This window comes from Papio anubis, chromosome 10 (assembly GCF_008728515.1).
Source record: "Papio anubis isolate 15944 chromosome 10, Panubis1.0, whole genome shotgun sequence".
Lineage (NCBI taxonomy): Eukaryota > Metazoa > Chordata > Mammalia > Primates > Cercopithecidae > Papio > Papio anubis.
In genome coordinates this window covers 113,113,313-113,131,085 of record NC_044985.1, presented here as the reverse complement: position 1 = coordinate 113,131,085, position 17,773 = coordinate 113,113,313, and the positions used below count along the sequence as shown (strand labels likewise).

Genomic DNA, 17,773 nt, shown 5'->3' with positions numbered 1-17,773 from the left:
ATGTTGGCCAGGCTGGTCTGGAACTCCTAAGATCAAAGCTATCCACTCACTTCAGCCTCCCAGACTGCTGGGATTACAGGTGTGAGCCATTGTGCCTGGCCAGCTCCCACTTATAAGTGAGAATATGTGGTGTTTGTTTTTCTGCTCCTATGTTAATTCACTTAGGATAATGGCCTTCAGCTGCATCCATGTTGCTGCAAAGGCCGTTATTTCACTCTTTTTTTATGGCTGCATGGTATTCCATGCTGTATATGTACCACTTTTTCTTTATTTAATCCACCATTGATGGGCACCTTGGTTGATTCTGTATCTTTCTATCGTGAATAGTGCTGCAGTGAACGTGCAAGTGCCTGTGTTTTTTTGGTAGAACAATTTGTTTTCTTTTGGATACGTACCCAGTAATGAGATTGCTGAGTTGAGTGGTAGTTCTAAGTTCTTTGAGAAATCTCCAAACTGCTTTCCACAGTGGCTGAACTAATTTACATTTCCACCAACAGTGTATTCCCTTTTTCTCTCGGCCTTGCCAATATCTGTTGTTTCTTGACTTTTTAATCATCGCCATTCTGACTGGTGGGACATGGTTATCTTATTGTGGTTTTGATTTGCATTTCTCTGATAATTAGTGATGTTGAGCCTTTTTTCATGTTTGTTGGCCACTTATAAGCTTGCTTTTGAGAAGTGTCTGTTCATATATCCTGCCCACTTTTGAATGAGGCTATTTGTTTTTTGTTTGTTCAGTGTTTAAGTTTCTTATAGATTCTGGATATTAGACCTTTCTTGGATGCATCACTTGCAAATATTTTCTCCTCTTCTGTAGGTTGTCTGTTTACTCTGTCAATAGTTTATTTGCTGTGCTCTTTAGTTTAATTAGGTCTCACTTGTCAATTTTTGCATTTGTTGCGATTGCTTTTGAGGATTTAGTCATATGTTCTTTCCCAAAACCCATGTCCAGAATTGGTACCTTCAATTTAACATGCATAAAACCAAACTCAGGATCTTCCTCTCCAACCTGGTTGTCTCACTCGGCTACAGCACCTCATCCATCCAGTGATAAAAGCCAGGAAAACCGAGAGTTGTCCTCCTGGTTTCTCTCCCCTCATTGGCCTATCTGTATGAGCTGCATTTAGTCTGGTGGATTCCCCCCTAACACAGCACTCACATCCATTCCCCTCTCTCTGTCTCCATGCCCATCACCACAGGTCAAGCTACCACTAACTCTGCCCCATCCTGCAGGAGCCTCTGAACTGGCCTCTGTCCTTGTTCCTCAAACCCTTTCTTCATGCACAGCCAGAAGGATCTTTTCAAAGTGCAAATTGGAACACTCAGACCCTCCCTCCCACTGTTTCCAACGCTGACTGTGCCAAGCTCCTATTAAAATAAATAAGTGAGTAAAGACCCAAGGCCACACTGCCCTACCCTGTAAGGAGATCCCTTCTCCTTGCTGCGGCCACTCTCTGCCTCTCTCTCAAGCAGTCGCGCTGTTCTCCTTCCAGCCCTTGTTCTGCTCCCTCAGTCCCTCCCACAGGCCTGTGCTCACTCTGGTTCTTTGCCTGTGCAGTCTTCCCTCTGCTCTTGCCTGTCCCTGGTTACTGCCCACTCACACTTAGAACCTAACTCCCTAAGGGCTCCTGTTGTGCAAGCTCTCTTGACAGTCAGTGCCGTGAAATATCCCCTGTCCTCCTGCTGCGCTGAAGAGCTTGTCTCTTGTAGACATAGCACAGTTGTACTTTTACTTTGTTTTAGGGATCATTTGCCTGACCCCTGCATCCGTCAGAAAACTGGAAACTACATGAGCCTACTTTTCTCTCTATTTTCCCTTGCTTTCCATCCCTGTCACTCAGCACTGTGCCTGGCACAAAGTAGGTCCTTAATTAAAGTGCTCAGTGAATGGATCCCATAAAGGAGATGATCTCTTTCATTCCCTTTTCACGTTCATTCCTCTTCTGGAGATTAACAAGGGTTGTTAATCTTTTTTCAGTTTCACTGACTGCTTTGATTGTCCTGCTAACCTTTAGCTATAGAAAACAAAGTAATTGACATCCCTCCTCAAGATTGTTCTAGGCAACGAGTAGTCTTAAAAATTATTAAGCTAAGTAACATCTTCATAAGACACCGTCTCACTTTTGCTCTTTTTCAAAATAACATAGATAAGCAAATTAACTAGTCTAGCTACATTCATCTAGGTAAATTAAAAAATAGATATGGGCTATGTATTTTAGACTCAATGTACAAATTGACTGGAGTCTATTTTTGGCAGAGTGGAGGTGGGTCTGATTTTATTCTCAGCTTGGCCACTGACTGCCTGCCTCACCTTGAGCAGCTGCTCCAAGTCTGGTATCTCTGCCTAGTTCAAGGCGTTTGTTTAGGACCAACTGAAATGTTTAATGCAAAGGCACTTTGGAAAATACAAAACCTCAAACTAATTTAGTTTAAAAAAATGAAAAAGATCTATCAGACTCACAAGTGTGACATTTTTCTTGAGCAGCTCGTGCATATGCATTCCTGGTCATGCACCTGCTGGTGCTGATGAGATGAACCCATCTGGCACATTCTGGTTCACGATTCTTCCCTGTGCGACGCTGTAGCCAAAGTAGTCAACGATTCATGTGATGGGGCTCCTGGGATGCAGCAAAGCAATGACTTATGAGGATAGCATCTGGACTGAGAGATGGTGGTTGCAGGCACCTGGCATAGATAAATTTACTGCCTCTCAGACCTAGCGTTGGACTTAGCCAGATCCATCCCAGCGACTAAACCAATTAGCCTATAAAGCAGCCACAGTCATTTCTATCAAAAAAGTTTTAGATGACAGTGAGGTGGAATCTAGCTTTAAAGAAAAGGGCAGGGGGAGGGAGGAAAGCAGAGCTTTTACGATAAATCTTGAGAAAGTTTTTCCAAAAGTCCCAACAGTTTGGAATACAGAGTTTTGGGAAATGGAGCAGATGGTCATAAATGCAGGCAGTCAGACCTGGGACACTGCATTGTGCACATAGCCCAGTATGGTTGTTTTTTTCACTTTAGTGGCCATGTGGTTGTGCACTCACTGTGTATACACAATTGATGTGTTGTGTAAGTTAATTCTATGAAGCTTATGCATAGACTGCAAGAACTCATCAAGAACTCGTGTGATCTTCCATAGTGATCAGATCTGAGCACTCTACCGAGTTGGAGGAGAAACATAGTACTGGCTGCCCTTGTGTTGATGCTAAATGGATGTTATAACATACTCTGCTGAGTGTTGGATTCCTGCCTGCAACTGAATTTTTTAGAGAATGTTATAATACTTGGAAATGAAGTGAATCACGCTTGCTTTTTCAGCCAGAAAAATGAGTTGTCTCTCTCCATGCACACCAGGTATTGCCAAATGAGATGGCTGCAGATTTGGGGATTGAGCCTTGGTTCTGGTTTCCGAAAACACCTTCTCCCTTCCATTGTGACTATTTGTTTCTGGTGATTTATGTTACTTTGTCTGCCTGTGTGTGAGTTGGCTTAGATGAAGCAGTCAATGCACTAATGGTCATTTAGTTTTACTAAGCTCCATGGGCCCTATGAGCTCAGGCAGGCAGACTCAAATGACAAACCAGGCTTCAAAGGTTTTGGTGAAATATTCAGGAGGGTCTGGATGTGAACTTAGAAATCACATTATTCATCTGTTCTCAAATTCTCAGGAAGCATCCAGGCTGGGCGCATGGGTCATTTTTCTGTTAGCTTCTAGAAAGTGGGTCTGCAGGCCTGGCCCCCTGTTTGGGTGTCTATCTGTGCTCTTCTTCAGACTGACTGCAACTTTTCAAGGTAAGGAATAGCTAATTGTGATCTTAGATGTATGATGACTGAAGATACAGCTAAGATGAGGGTGTGAGTATCCAGAGGCCACAAATACTCTCTCCGATAATGGAACAGTGAAAAGAGTCCTGTGGATTTCATGGAAAGACAGGCTCATTTCTGTTTCCACTAACCTCTGAATCTCACTTGCAGGCACTTGGAATTCTACCATGAAAATGATGTCCTGGTGTGGGTGGGGAGTGGTGGTGGTGGTAGTGTGAGTATAGAAAGCATCCTTTTTTCCATATGAGTTCAGCTTCTCTTTGGTCTTACCTAGCTCTTTAAAATTTCCACAATTTCCTTTCAAATACTGTATACACTATCTAGAGCATTTCATTTGGGTGCAGTTCCATAAACAGGAAATAACTTGATGTTCTTGACCTATGCCAAGCAGAGAGATTACATCCTGTCCTTCCAGTTTTTCCTGCTAATACGGATTAGTGTTCTTAGGAAGGACACAGGGCCATGCTCAATAATCCTCAACTCAGAGCATGTGACCCTTTATCCTTCCCTCCTCTACCACCACAGCTGCTCGTCTTTGGGGACCACCATCACGTGTCCGGGAGTGGACTTTTTAACTTTTTCAGAAAGTTAAAACTTTTTTTAAAAAACTTTTTAGAAAGTTAAAACTTTTTTTTTAAACATTTTAGAAAGTTAAAAAGTTTTAAATATTTTTAAAACATGTTTTCTAACTCATGCTGCAGCAAGCCAATGGGGTATGTGTTGTTATTTCCATTTTACAAACAAAGAAATGGAAACTCAAGATCAAGTAAATGTAGGAGCTGAGATTGAAAGCAAGGTTGGTGTGATCCCAAGGCTGATCCTATTTCCACTCTTATGCTGGAAGATGATCATACGAATGTCTTATTTAAATGATGGATTGCTTATTTCTTTATCGGAAAAGGAATACATTCTTATCTTTAAAACGCTGGAAAAGACTCAGAAGTATACAGAGGAAAATAATCATTTTTAATTCTGTCTTTTAGAGATCACTGTTGTTAGTATTTTGCTGTGCAAAGGCCAAGACCTCAGATCCTGACCAGTATCAGAGGCATTCACTCCAAGTGATGTCAATTCTCTAGGCCTCCTTTGTAAAGTGGGGAGAGAGGATAATATATCTTCTGGTGGTTATGATGATTAAATGAGCTGTTTTTAAAGAGCTTAGTTTATACTAAGAAATCGGTGTATGTTTGCCATCATTATCATACTATCCTTCTGACCTTTTCAATGTGTATATAGACATTTTAAACTCATAAGATATTGTCAAATTATTGTACTGTCCAAGTAGATCCTGTTTGGTAACAGTCTTTTATTCTTTTGCTGTTTAGTGGATATCTTTTCATCTCACTGAGTGTTAAGTATTTAGGTTTTTATTTTTTGACCTTTATAAATTATGTTGTTGCTGGTGGAATGGAGAGAGAGTGTGGGGTGAGGGAACTCTAGTTATATTTGTGTGTGTGTGTTTTTCTTCTTCTGAGACAGGGTCTCACTCTGTTGCCCAGACTGGAGTGTGATGGTATGATCTCAGCTCACTGCAACCTCCGTCTCCCAGGTTCAAGCAATTCTCTAGCCTCAGCTTCCTGAGTAACCAGGACCACAGGCGTGTGCCACTATGCCTGGCTAATTTTTGTATTTTTTGTAGAGAAAGGGTTTTGCCATACTGCTCAGGTTGGTCTAAAATTCCTTAGCTCAAAGCAATCTGCCTGCCTTGGCCTCCCAAAGTGCTGGGATTACAAGTGTGAGACACCATGCCCAGCCATATTTTATTTCTTTTTTAAAAACTATCTGAAATAAATCTAAAGAAAAATGGTAAAATATTAACATTTATTAACTGAGCAGTGAGTAATTGTTGTCTGTGTGATTTTCTGAGACTTTTTCTAAATATGTAATAGGTGATAACATTTAAAAATTGTGATAGCATCTTAAAGATGAGCATCTTCACACATAAGGCTACATTTCCTGGGCTACTTCCCCAGCATACATCCTAAAATGGGAATATCTGGGTCAGAGCATATGCTAATTAGTAAATGAAAGGGTTTCATATCAACTTATAGTCCTCATTTCTGGGTACCCTTGCCAACTGTGGTTATAATTTTAAAGCAATATTTGGGAGCTGATAGAGGAATTGCACTTTTTTGTAATTTCAAAACCAAGTAACTTTCTATTTGTATTTTTTTAAATGAATTCCTCCTTATATCCTTTGTTTTTCTGTGGCGTATTTCTGGTTTTTCTTTCTTTCTTTTTTTTTTTTTTTGGTGACAGAGTCTCACTCTGTCACCCAGGCTGGAGTGCAGTGGTGCGATCTTGGCTCACTGCAACCTCTGCCTCCCGGGTTCAAGTGATTCTCCTGGCTCAGCCTCCCGAGTAGCTGTGATTACAGGCATCCACCACCATGCCCAGCTAATGTTTGTATTTTTAGTAGTGATGGGGTTTCACCATGTTGGCCAGGCTGGTCTCAAACTCCTGACCTCAAGTGATCCACCTACTTCAGCCTCCCAAAGTACTGGGATTACAACCACAAGCCACCGTGCCCAGCCTCTGGTTTTTCTTAATGATTCTTAAGAAGTCCTTATGTCGTAAGGATATTAACCCTGGGTCTGGATAATCCATAGAAAATAATTCTTCCAAGTTTAAATGGCCCTTAGGTTTTAAGTTATCTATGCAAAGATGAAAAAGGCTTTCACATTCTCAAAGGTCACAACTCAAACCCAGCCATTTGCTTATTTTTGCCTGCAGACCTCCAGTGGAAGTCCGGGCACATGGCAGAGAGCCTCACCAACATGCCACGGCACTCCCTCTACATCATCATCGGAGCCCTCTGCGTGGCCTTCATCCTCATGCTGATCATCCTGATTGTGGGGATTTGCCGCATCAGCCGCATCGAGTACCAGGGTTCTTCTAGGCCAGCCTACGAGGAGTTCTACAACTGCCGCAGCATCGACAGCGAATTCAGCAATGCCATTGCATCCATCCGGCATGCCAGGTGGGCTGTGGGGGCGGCGTGGGGAATGCTGCCTTCACATGTGCGTTCTTAGGAACAGGGTCATATTATACACAGGACTTTCCATCTACAAAGAGGAGATTTTAAAGAATGAAACATAGGTTCCATGTTTTATTCAGGGATAGATCATTCGGCCACTTAATAAGCAAACTCCTTTTAATTCGCTGCTAGCTTTTCCTTTTGCTTTGTTTACATTGAATATATTTGTTCATCTAATTTGGGTTGCTCTGTGACTATAAATATCTGATTTGTAATCACTGTGTATTAAAAACTTTTTTGATGAATTTTTTGGGGGAATGTCTTTTGCTGTGTTGCTCTTCAAACAGTCAACATTTAATGATTTCATTTGACTTAAGGGCCTAGTGAAAGAAGGATAAAGAGCTATCTTTCTACTTTTAGAGTGAATATTTATAAATCAGTATCCTTTTCTGGAAGAAAGACTCCAGAGGGACAAGGAGTTAATGTGGTGTCATAGAAAGAGTGTAACTTCTGGTGAGGTATAGCTTTGAGTCTTAATGACTCCATTACCTGACTCCATAGTTTAGATTGAGCTGTTGTTTTTTTTTTTTTTTAATACTTTAAGTTCTAGGGTACATGTGCACAACGCTCAGGTTTGTTACATAAGTATACATGTGCCATGTTGGTGTGCTGCACTATTTATATTAGGTATATCTCCTAATGCTATCCCTTCCCCCTCCTCTTTCCCCACAATAGGCCCCGGTGTGTGATGTTCCCCTCCCTGTGTCCAAGTAATCTCATTGTTCAATTCCCACCTATGAGTGAGAATATGTGGTGTTTGATTTTATGTCCTTGCGATAGTTTGCTGAGAATGATGGTTTCCAGCTGCACCCATGTCCCTACAAAGGACACGAACTCGTCCTTTTTTATGGCTGCATAGTATTCCTTGGTGTATATGAGCCACATTTTCTTAATCCAGTCTGTCACTGATGGACATTTGGGTTGATTCCAAGTCTTTGCTATTGTGAATAGTGCTGCAATAAACATACGTGTGCATGTGTCTTTATAGCAGCATGATTTAGACAGATCTTTTAACTTTCCACAAATATAGCTCCCTCAACTATATAAAGGGATAACTCTCCCTCCTTGGAGAGTTATGGCAGTCATATTAAATTACAAATATATATACTTTTTCCTTCAACATTTGTTTTAAGTTCCAGGGTACATGCACAGGATGAGCAGGTTTGTTACATAAGTAAACTTGTGCCATGGTGACTTGCTGCACAGATCAACCCATCACTGTGGTATTAAGCCCAGCATCCATTACAAATATTAAAGATGGTATAAACAGCTAACCCCATATTTACTTCTCCAAATCTATTATATAACATAAAACAATAAACTAAGATCACATTTTACTGACTTTTGCAGAGTATGTGTTCCAAAAATAGCAATATTGTTTGTTGAAGTAAGCCATCTCTTCTTTTGCTGATTGAATAATCTCAAGCACAAAATTCAGAAAGTAAGTGTGCTGTAGTGAAGAGTGGGCTGAGCTTGGTGCCTTCAAATTGGGGCTCAAGGGAACTGGTAGCTGTATGATCTACCCTGGGATGTCCTATGTTGGTGTCGGTCAAGACATGAGAAGACTTGGCCAGGTGTGGTGCCTCACACCTATAATCCCAGCACTTTGGGAGGCCAAGGCAGGTGGATCACTGGAGGTCAGGAATTCAACACCAGTCTGGCCAACTTGATGAAACCCTGTCTCTACTAAAAATACAAAAATTAGCTGGGCGTGGTGGCGGGCACCTGAAATCCCAGCTACTCGGGAGGGTGAGGAAGGAGAATCACTTGAGCCTGGGAGTTGGAGGTTGCAGTGAGCCGAGATGGCGCCACTGCACTCCAGCCTGGTTGACAGATGGAGACTCTGTCTCAAAACAAAAACAAAAAACCCTGGGGTTTCTATCTCAACAGCACATATCCACATCCTTTCTCTTTGCCGTCCTTTTCATCTCCATCTTGTTTCCTTCAAGGACTTTCTTTCATCTGATCTGGGCAGGCCCGTAGAGTTTGAACATCCTTCCTGGGTACTGTCTCTGTGACTCCACCTCATTTCCAAAGTTCCAAATCAGGCAGCCTGAGAGCCAGCTGCAGTCACCTTCACAGCTGTGCTCCTTCAGGACATGTCTGCCCTTCTACACTGAGATTTTTTGTCCTTCATCAATGGGTTCTGTATTTCTTTTGAATTTCTACTGAGCTTTTTACCAGGTACTTATTGGGAAAGTGTAGCTTCAGATTCTGGTTACAGTGGGAATGATAAGAAGTAAAAGTGAAATATCATTGATGTTTTCTTATATCTACCTAACTGAATGATAACAGCAATGACAAAGATAAGCACTGTAATCCCAGCTACTCTGGAGGCTGAGGCAGGAGAATCACTTGAACCCTGGGAGGTGGAGGTCGCAGTGAGCTGAGATCACACCACTGTACTCCAGCCTGGGTGAGACAGCAAGACTCTAGCTTAAAAAAAATAAAAAAAATAAAAAAAAAAGAGAGAGAGAGTCAGAGACAGAGAGAGGTGAGAAAACCCAAATCATTCTATCTGAATGGCATACAAGCTAAGAGGTTTGAAGAATTTGCTTTCTCCAAAAGAAATCCCCCAAACCCAATTCTCAGATCTTACAGTGATCTTGTCATTCTAATAGAAGCAAAAGCCAGAACTCAGCTTCCATGGGGAGGAGACAGTGGGAAGGAGAACTTGGGAGACCCTGAGCATCTGCACCAGTGCTGAGGTGGGAGCTGCACCCAGTCTTGCTTATGTAACTGCGAGAGAGGACAGAGAACTCAACCTTCCTCCAACTCGGGCCCTGCATGGCTGCTTATCTTAGCGCCTTCCTTTCACAGCCAACTGAGGCAATACAACATCCAGGAAGCCCTGATACCAACCCTTGCAAGCCCCACCTTAATTGTTTATTTGACTCTTTACTCCACGACCCTGTAAATAAAAGGCAGTAGCTTTTATTTCTGTGTCTCCAGTGGGTCCTGGCAGGTAGTAGACCTCACTAATATTTGAGGTTTGAAATGAATGGATGATCTCAGTTAGGGATTGGAATAGGGTGCCTTGACTGGCTTGAGAGGTAGACTCATCCCAGGGCACCAACTCAGTAAGTGGCCCCAGCCTAGAGGAACATTTGCAGAATCCTGAAATTGCTGGATTGGAGATGAAGAACGTAAAAAGGAGCAGAGAAGGCCAGGCACGGTGGCTCACTCCTGTCATCCCAGCACTTTCGGAGGCCGAGGCGGGCGGATCATGAGATCAAGAGATCGAGATCATCCTGGCTAACACGGTGAAACCCTGTCACTCCATCCTGGGTGACAGAGGGAGACTCTGCCCACCCCCCCCCCCCCCCCCCCCCCCCCCAAAAAAAAGGGAGCAGAGAATTGACAAGTTTCTTCGGTGCCCAAGACGGTTTTCTCTTGTCGTCATTCCTGGAAGGGCTTCATTCACCAGGAGGGAGCAGAATCCATGGCGTTATATTCTCATGTGTGGGGAGACCCTACAATTCAGATTCCTCTGCCCCTACAAGCATCCATGGCTACGATCCTCCAGGGCTAAGAGGAGTGTTTTATTTCAGCCCTAGAATAGCTTAAGACAGATTCCTCTGAGCCTTCTGCTCATATGGCCCACGGGGAAGATATTTAACTGAATACTCTTGGAAGGAAAGAATACACTTGAAAGCATGTACAAACCTGGCTCTTATTTGGTGCTGATTTATATCAAAAATATTTACTGCGTAATTCCTAACGGACAAGCTTCTGCATGCACCAGTGACTGCAGATAAAACTATTGACATTGAAACAATACCTTCCCTTTAGGAAAATTTCTCTTCTGAACGTTTATTCAGCTCCAGCGTGTGGTTTCTACAGCATAGCTGGGTAGAGGCCATGGCTGGGTCTCGGGCTGGTTGGCCCTCTTAGCTCCCATTTCCTGGAAACCCCTAGAAAGGCATTGGCAAAAACTCAGACCTGTTGATGTTATCCTCTCCCTAGTTTTCAGCAGCCAGTGTCCATTTTATGGGCTGTCTCCCTGCTACTATCCTGGAGGTGACATTGGATCAGAATGACTGCAGCCCAGCAGCCACACAGGACACATGGAGTGGGTCACCTGTGATAGTCACAAGTGACGGAGGCCATGCTGGGTGATTCTGATGTCAGAGTCCCTTGGTGCTAACTCCTAGTAGGGTTGAGAAGGAGACCCCTCCCCCTCTTCCTCATCCCAGGAGTCGTCTGCAACATGCTTGCTTTGCTTATACTCAGGCAGGGAAGAGCTTGTAACTGACCAGCAGGAGCAAAACCAGGGCTCTCCAAGTTCTGACACTGAGGTCCCACTGAGTTGACTGCTCTACGAGCTAGAAGTGCCTGATCACAGAAAGCAGATCATGGAGGACATGTTCAGTTTTTTTCCCCAATAGCTCAAAACCTTCCAATTTTGGCCTTTCTCAAGATCTGACATTCTCTCTGCAGCATTGTTTTAGTGGTTGACTTTCAGAGGACCATGAACTAGCAGCTCTCTGACCTGCCTTATAACTGGTTGCAGTATCTTTTGTTTCTTTGAAGAAATAGACACCCAAGAATTGTCACCAAATAGGATGTTTGAGATGTCTGTGCTAACTGATATTACTGGTGCTGTCGTTTCTGTTAGTGCTTCCGTGATGGCCAACATTTACTGAAAGCTTCCCGTGGGCCAGACACTGTGCTAAATCATTCACAAATAACTCATTTGCAAGCATCTCACAAGAATGTAAGGGCCCATGTATCATTAGTCCCCCATTATAGGCAAAAGAAATTTGGGCTTAGTGAGACAATACAATTTACACAAGGGTCACAGGGTTTGTAAGTGAGAAAACCAGGACTTGTGAGATTTGTAAGCCAGAGTTTATTAATGAGAAGGAAGATACGCTGATTTGAAAGTGATGCCTTTCAATGCCGCAGTACACAGGCTCTTGTCAGGCACAGGGTAAGTGAGGGCTTCAGTTTACGGGGTCGTCACATGCATGAAGGTTGCAACGAAGTGTTCAGCATCTAGGCTTGGAAGCCAGAAAGCTCCACCTCCCACCAGGTGTGACCTTAGGAAAATTATTCCTAAGTTTCTGTTTCATCATCTGTAATATAGGATAAATGAGATGTACTCACTTGGTGAGGTTGTTATGATGATGAGATGAGATGATCAATCAGTGAAAACAAGACGATGGAATGTGATGTTGAGTGGGCACCAAGGACAATGCTGAATGCATCACCCCTCGAGGGGCTGGGAAGGAGCCGCAGATGGAGCCACCACATTAGGATATTTGAGCTATTTTTCCAGGAGGAGAGGGAGTGTGTCAACTCCTTCCCGTCTTTTAAAGATCTGGCTTCCTCATGGACCGTCAGCAGACATTTCCCACGTGTCATGATCTGTGGTCACGTCATGGGCCATGAGCTCCCTCAGGTGGGAACATGTGACTATGAATGCTGGGTGCTCCACCCAGCCCGCCCCACTCAGCACAGAAGAAACATTTTCTTATTAATGTTTTAACTTGTAGGATTTTTTTTTTTTTTTTTTTTTTTTTTTTACTTAACAAGAATGCTGAGTAAAGCATTACACACACTATTGATTGAAAAAAGTCATTTCCAAAACAGCATGCAGAGTGTTTTCTCAATTTTGTTAAAATATGTAATAATAATTATTATATATAATACTTTCAGAGGGGCTTCGGGCTTCATACATATTTGTAAAATGAATGGAAGGGATGTGGGATTGAGGGATGGACAGACTGAAGAATAATGCACAACACATTGACACGTCCTTTGGAGAGCAGCACTACGGGCGATTCTTATGGTCTTCATCGGGGAGCTGTAAAATATTCTAGACTTTGCAGGCCATATTGTCATGACTGCTCAACTCGGCCTTTGTTGTGCAAAAGCAGCCAGAGGAAGTGTGAATGGGCTTGACTATGTTCCACTAAGACTTTATTTGTAAAACAGGCATCAGGCTGGAATTGGCCTGTAGACTGCAGTTTGCTAACCCCTAGTCTATTTTATAATTTTCTCTAGCTTCCAATTTTATTTTGTTTTTTACATTTAAAATGTATCTTTATGATAAAAAGTAGTAGTTATTTTAAAAATGAGCACTTGCATAAAAATGCCTGCAATAAAATAAACAGCCTCTGACATTGATTTAGTGCCTGAGACATAGATATAGATATAGATATAGATATATATAGATATAGATATAAACTGTTAGTCTTTTAAATGTAGATATGATGCACATTCGTTCATCAACAAGTGTAAGCCTGCCACTGTGAGAGGTGTAGGAGATTCAAACAAAGTCTTTTCATTGTACTATGTGCTTTAAAACTATGGTGTTTCTATAAAGGAGGCCATTTTAGCTTCCATATGGTAGATATAGCATTTCAGGTGGAAATCTCCAAAATTCTCCTAAGAAATTTGGACAAAGTTCTCAGCAGCTAGTAAGTTGAAATGCAGGGATTCCAGCTCTAAGCCTGCGTGCTCTCTCTTCTGGTGCTGGGGTTATTAGTCTTATTTTAACTGCCTTTGTAACTAGCATTATACTTTATGACCCATACTTGTTTGGAGTTAATCCCATTAGGAATGGGCCACACAGCTCAGTTAACCAGTGTGGACACAGAGTGGTGCTCCTTGCTCTTCAGTCGACTGTGAACATGCATGCCATGTTGCTCACTCTTGAGTGGCGTCAGCCCTTGCCTTGTCATACTGTGACACTCGTCCTTAAACCTGCCTTGTCTATATTGAGTTCCATGACAACATCCAAGTTTATAGCCCTTCGACTTATAGCTTGTTAATAGATTAAGTAAAATAAAGGCTTTAACATTCTAGATTCTGAGGAAGCAGGTTCTTTTTCAAACTATGAAATTATATTTAAAAATGGGTGTTTTAGGCTGGGTGTGGTGGCTCACACCTGTAATCCTAGCACTTTGGGAGGCTGAGGTGGGTGAATCACAAGATCAGGAGATCGAGACCATCCTGGCTAACACAATGAAATCTCATCTCTACTAAAAATACAAAAAAATTAGCCGGGTGTATTGGCAGGTGCTTGTAGTCCCAGCTACTCGGGAGGCTGAGGCAGGAGAATGGCATGAACCCAAGGAGGCAGAGCTTGCAGTGAGCCAAGACCGTACCACTGCACTCCAGCCCGGATGACAGAGTGAGACTCCATCTCAAAAAAGAAAAAAAAAAAAAAAAAAAAAAGTGTTTTAAAGATACATGCAATTGGGTTTTTCCTTTCAGCGAACCAATCGAATAATTAATCAGTTAGTTAATATAGTTTGTTGTCCGTCAGGTCAAAGCTCTCTATATCCTACTGTGTTAGGATATGGAGAGCTCTTCACTGGGTTGCTGGATATTTTTTGTTAAATTATTATTATTAGTGGTCGTATATCTAGCTATTTTATGAGAAATAAACTGTCAAAATATTTGCATCTTAAAGTAGCCTAGGAAATTGTCGGACTTGGGAGAAAGTGTAAGACCCAACGGGCCTGTTGACACTTTTGCTCTATGGACACTTTTCCTCTCCTTAGATTATGCAGACCTCACTCAATTAGGTAATTTAGGTAAACAAACTGCAGGCTACAGTCTGACCCACATCTATGTGAGCACAATGGTGGACTTCCAGTGAGGCTTCACAGTTTAGAAAGTATTTATTGAAGTTTTTGGTCATATTGCAGTAATAGCTGTGGGTTTTTCTGAGGGAAGAATGCTTTAACTCTTTAATGCCGTATTTTGCCTGGTGTCTGTCTGGCATAGCATATGCCTTTGTGCTCTTCAAGGCTAGTAAAATTCGAGAGGATTGGAATACAGGATTGATGACTGTTTAAAATGAAAGATTGTTTGAAGAACGCACTGTTTTCTCCTTTCTCACTTGATTCTACTTCCCATCTCCATACATAAGACAGACTTTCAATATATCAAAGGAAAAAATAAGAAAAGAGGAGAGCTGGGACGGGAGCTATGGCAAATCAGCCCCTTTAATTCCTAGGGGCCCCACCCTAGGAACCTTGTAAAATTTAAGGTTCTTTTAAAATGCCTATTTAAAGAGCCCTGGTGGACTTGAAACAGTTAAAAGATGTTGTCCAGACAAAGGAGGAGGGAGGATGGTTAGCGTGGAAGATTGTTTGAATCCTGTTGCACTCCAGGGCTTTTGGGGAAGGTGAGGTCTTGAATGGGAAGAGACCACCCAGAAGTTGAATTGGCTTTATTTTAATAATTGCCATCTTACAACTGGTTTGACAGGAAGTCCTGAAATTGGATTTTGGCTCCCCTGGCTTCTGGGAGTCAGTCCTGCTGTTGAGGCGATTTGGATCTATACAAATCTGTTGGGACAATGGCCTTGTGCTCGGAGGAAAACGTTGGCTTCTGTGTGCTAGGGTTGGGAGGTGATAGGTAGGTGGGATTCAATGGTGAGTTCTGGCATAGTTTGTGGACAGACACCTCTGTATCTGAGGTCATTTCCCACCTCTGTCCTTTTGTGTTGGGATCTCAGATGACCTTAAACCTTCACAGCTTATCCCGTGAAAATCCCACAGGAAAGGCTATCTGTCCATGGCCCGGGGAAGATTGCCCTGCTGTGCTATATTCCAGGCACTGGAGTGGATATAAAATAAACTGACCTCTCCAAATATTTATGGGCCTCAGAAGAAAAAGACAAATCAATACACATTTTCTTAAAATCTACTGTGGAGCTGTCATGTTTGACTACTTTGCCAAGATTTAATCTACGAGCTCCAACTTTAATTTGAGCTCTACGTTTTGTGAAATACATTTTTTTTTTGCCTCTAACACCAAAGACTAATGTTTATACACATTCAGTGTTAATATTAGGATGTCTAAAGTTTCTGTACTTGCTAGAGAATATATTTTTACAGTTTCATTTAATTCATGCATATAAATTATTCTCATCACTTGCTGTAATTAAACTTGAGGCCTAGTATTTATCTAACCAGAGTCCTTTCTCTCTGATTTCAGGTTTGGAAAGAAATCCCGGCCTGCGATGTATGATGTGAGCCCCATTGCCTATGAAGATTACAGTCCTGATGACAAACCCTTGGTCACACTGATTAAAACAAAAGATTTGTAATCTTTTTTTGGATTATTTTTCAAAAAGATGAGACACTACACTCATTTAAATATTTTTAAGAAAATAAAAAGCTTAAGAAATTTAAAATGCTAGCTGCTCAAGAGTTTTCAGTAGAATATTTAAGAACTAATTTTCTGCAGCTTTTAGTTTGGGAAAAATATTTTAAAAACGAAATTTGTGAAACCTATAGACTACGTTTTAATGTACCTTCAGCTCCCTAAACTGTATGCTTCTACTAGTGTGTGCTCTTTTCACCGTAGACACTATCACGAGACCCAGATTAATTTCTGTGGTTGTTACAGAATAAGTCTAATCAAGGAGAAGTTTCTGTTTGACATTTGAGTGCCGGCTTTCTGAGTAGAGTTAGGAAAACCATGTAACGTAGCGTATGATGCATAATAGAGTATACCCGTTACTTAAAAAGAAGTCTGAAATGTTCGTTTTGTGGAAAAGAAACTAGTTAAATTTATTATTCCTAACCTGAATGAAATTAGCCTTTGCCTTATTCTGTGCATGGGTAGGTAACTTATTTCTGCACTGTTTCGTTGAACTTTGCGGAAACATTCTTTCGAGGTTGTTTTTGTCATTTTCGTAACAGTCGTCGAACTAGGCCTCAAAAACATACGTAACAAAAAGGCCTAGCGAGGCAAATTCTGATTGATTTGAATCCACATTTTTCTTTAAAACGTCAAGGGTTTTATATTGTGAGTAAATTAAATTTACATTCGAGTCGTCTGTTGTTAAGAGGTAGTAAACATAAGAGAGTACTGGTTCCCTCAGTAGTGAGTATTTCTCATAGTGCAGCTTTATTTATCTCCAGGATGTTTTCGTGGCTGTATTTGATTGATATGTGCTTCTTCTGATTCTTGCTAATTTCAGAGAATATTGAATAAATGTTATCAAGTCAAGGATGCAGTTGTCTCTTTTGTCCTTTGAAAACTGTATATGAAAAGTTTTGGATTTGCTATTGTTTGCCAAACAGTCCCACGGTTGATACCATATTAAATAACGTGAGGCGTGTACTTCTGTGGCTGCCGGAGCCCGCTCCTTTGCCTCTGCAAGCCTTTCTGACCTCCTAATTGTCAGTAAACTCACCCTAGGTGCTTGTCAGTGTGAAGTGTAAAAAAAAAATTAAGAATTGTTATCCGAAGTTGTATATCTGAATTTGCCAGTGAAATGCAGCACGTGTGGACAGTGAACACACTGGAATCCGGAGCTGCTTCTAGGCATTGAGGGCAGGCACCTGTGGCCTCAAGAAATACCTTGCATGCTGCTATCCTGTGGAGACTAAATGAAATTGCCTTAGCAAACAGCTCCATAGTTCTTAGAAACTTGAAGGCCTAGTTTAGAGGCACCCTATATTCGGTTCCATTTTGTATCCAAATGCTGCTCTGAAGTCCCAGAGTTATTTTTAAAAACACATTTTTAACTGCACACAGGAACGTCAGGTAAGGCCAAGAGAAGTCCTGGAACTAGGTGTGAGGGAGAGTTTTAAGCAAAAAAATTATTTAGATGCTTTTCCTTCTTGCTCTACCCTCAAAACATCTGTTCCTAATCCTACAAATGACACAGCAGTCTACCCACCTTCTGATTATTAAATGATACAGTGCAATATGTTAATATTTTTAGTTAAGTGTTTGGAAGTAAAGTAAGAACAAAATATTAACTTGGTCGGTTCAACATTTATGGGAACATGCAGCAGAGTGTTGTGCAGACATATTTACTCCCATCTTCCTGTAAAAGATCCTTTGGTTGTGTGGTGCTCAGACATCTCGATCAATGATAGGAGAGGGCCATGAAAAGGTGTGAGTTGAACTCCATTTGCCTCTTGACCCCCACGA

At 41.7% G+C, this 17,773-nt stretch overlaps 1 protein-coding gene across 1 annotated transcript in view; it reads left to right on the top strand.

The window, feature by feature from the left end:
• The window catches only part of DNER (delta/notch like EGF repeat containing), a 381,990-nt gene extending 365,147 nt beyond the window's left edge, over nt 1-16,843 (top strand). The window contains exons 12-13 of the mRNA XM_021924059.2: nt 6,559-6,805; nt 15,821-16,843. Coding sequence (XP_021779751.2) covers nt 6,559-6,805; nt 15,821-15,932 — 359 coding nt within the window. The 3' untranslated portion in view covers nt 15,933-16,843. The remainder of the gene's footprint in view (nt 1-6,558; nt 6,806-15,820) is intronic.
• The last annotated feature ends 930 nt before the right edge of the window (nt 16,844-17,773 follow it).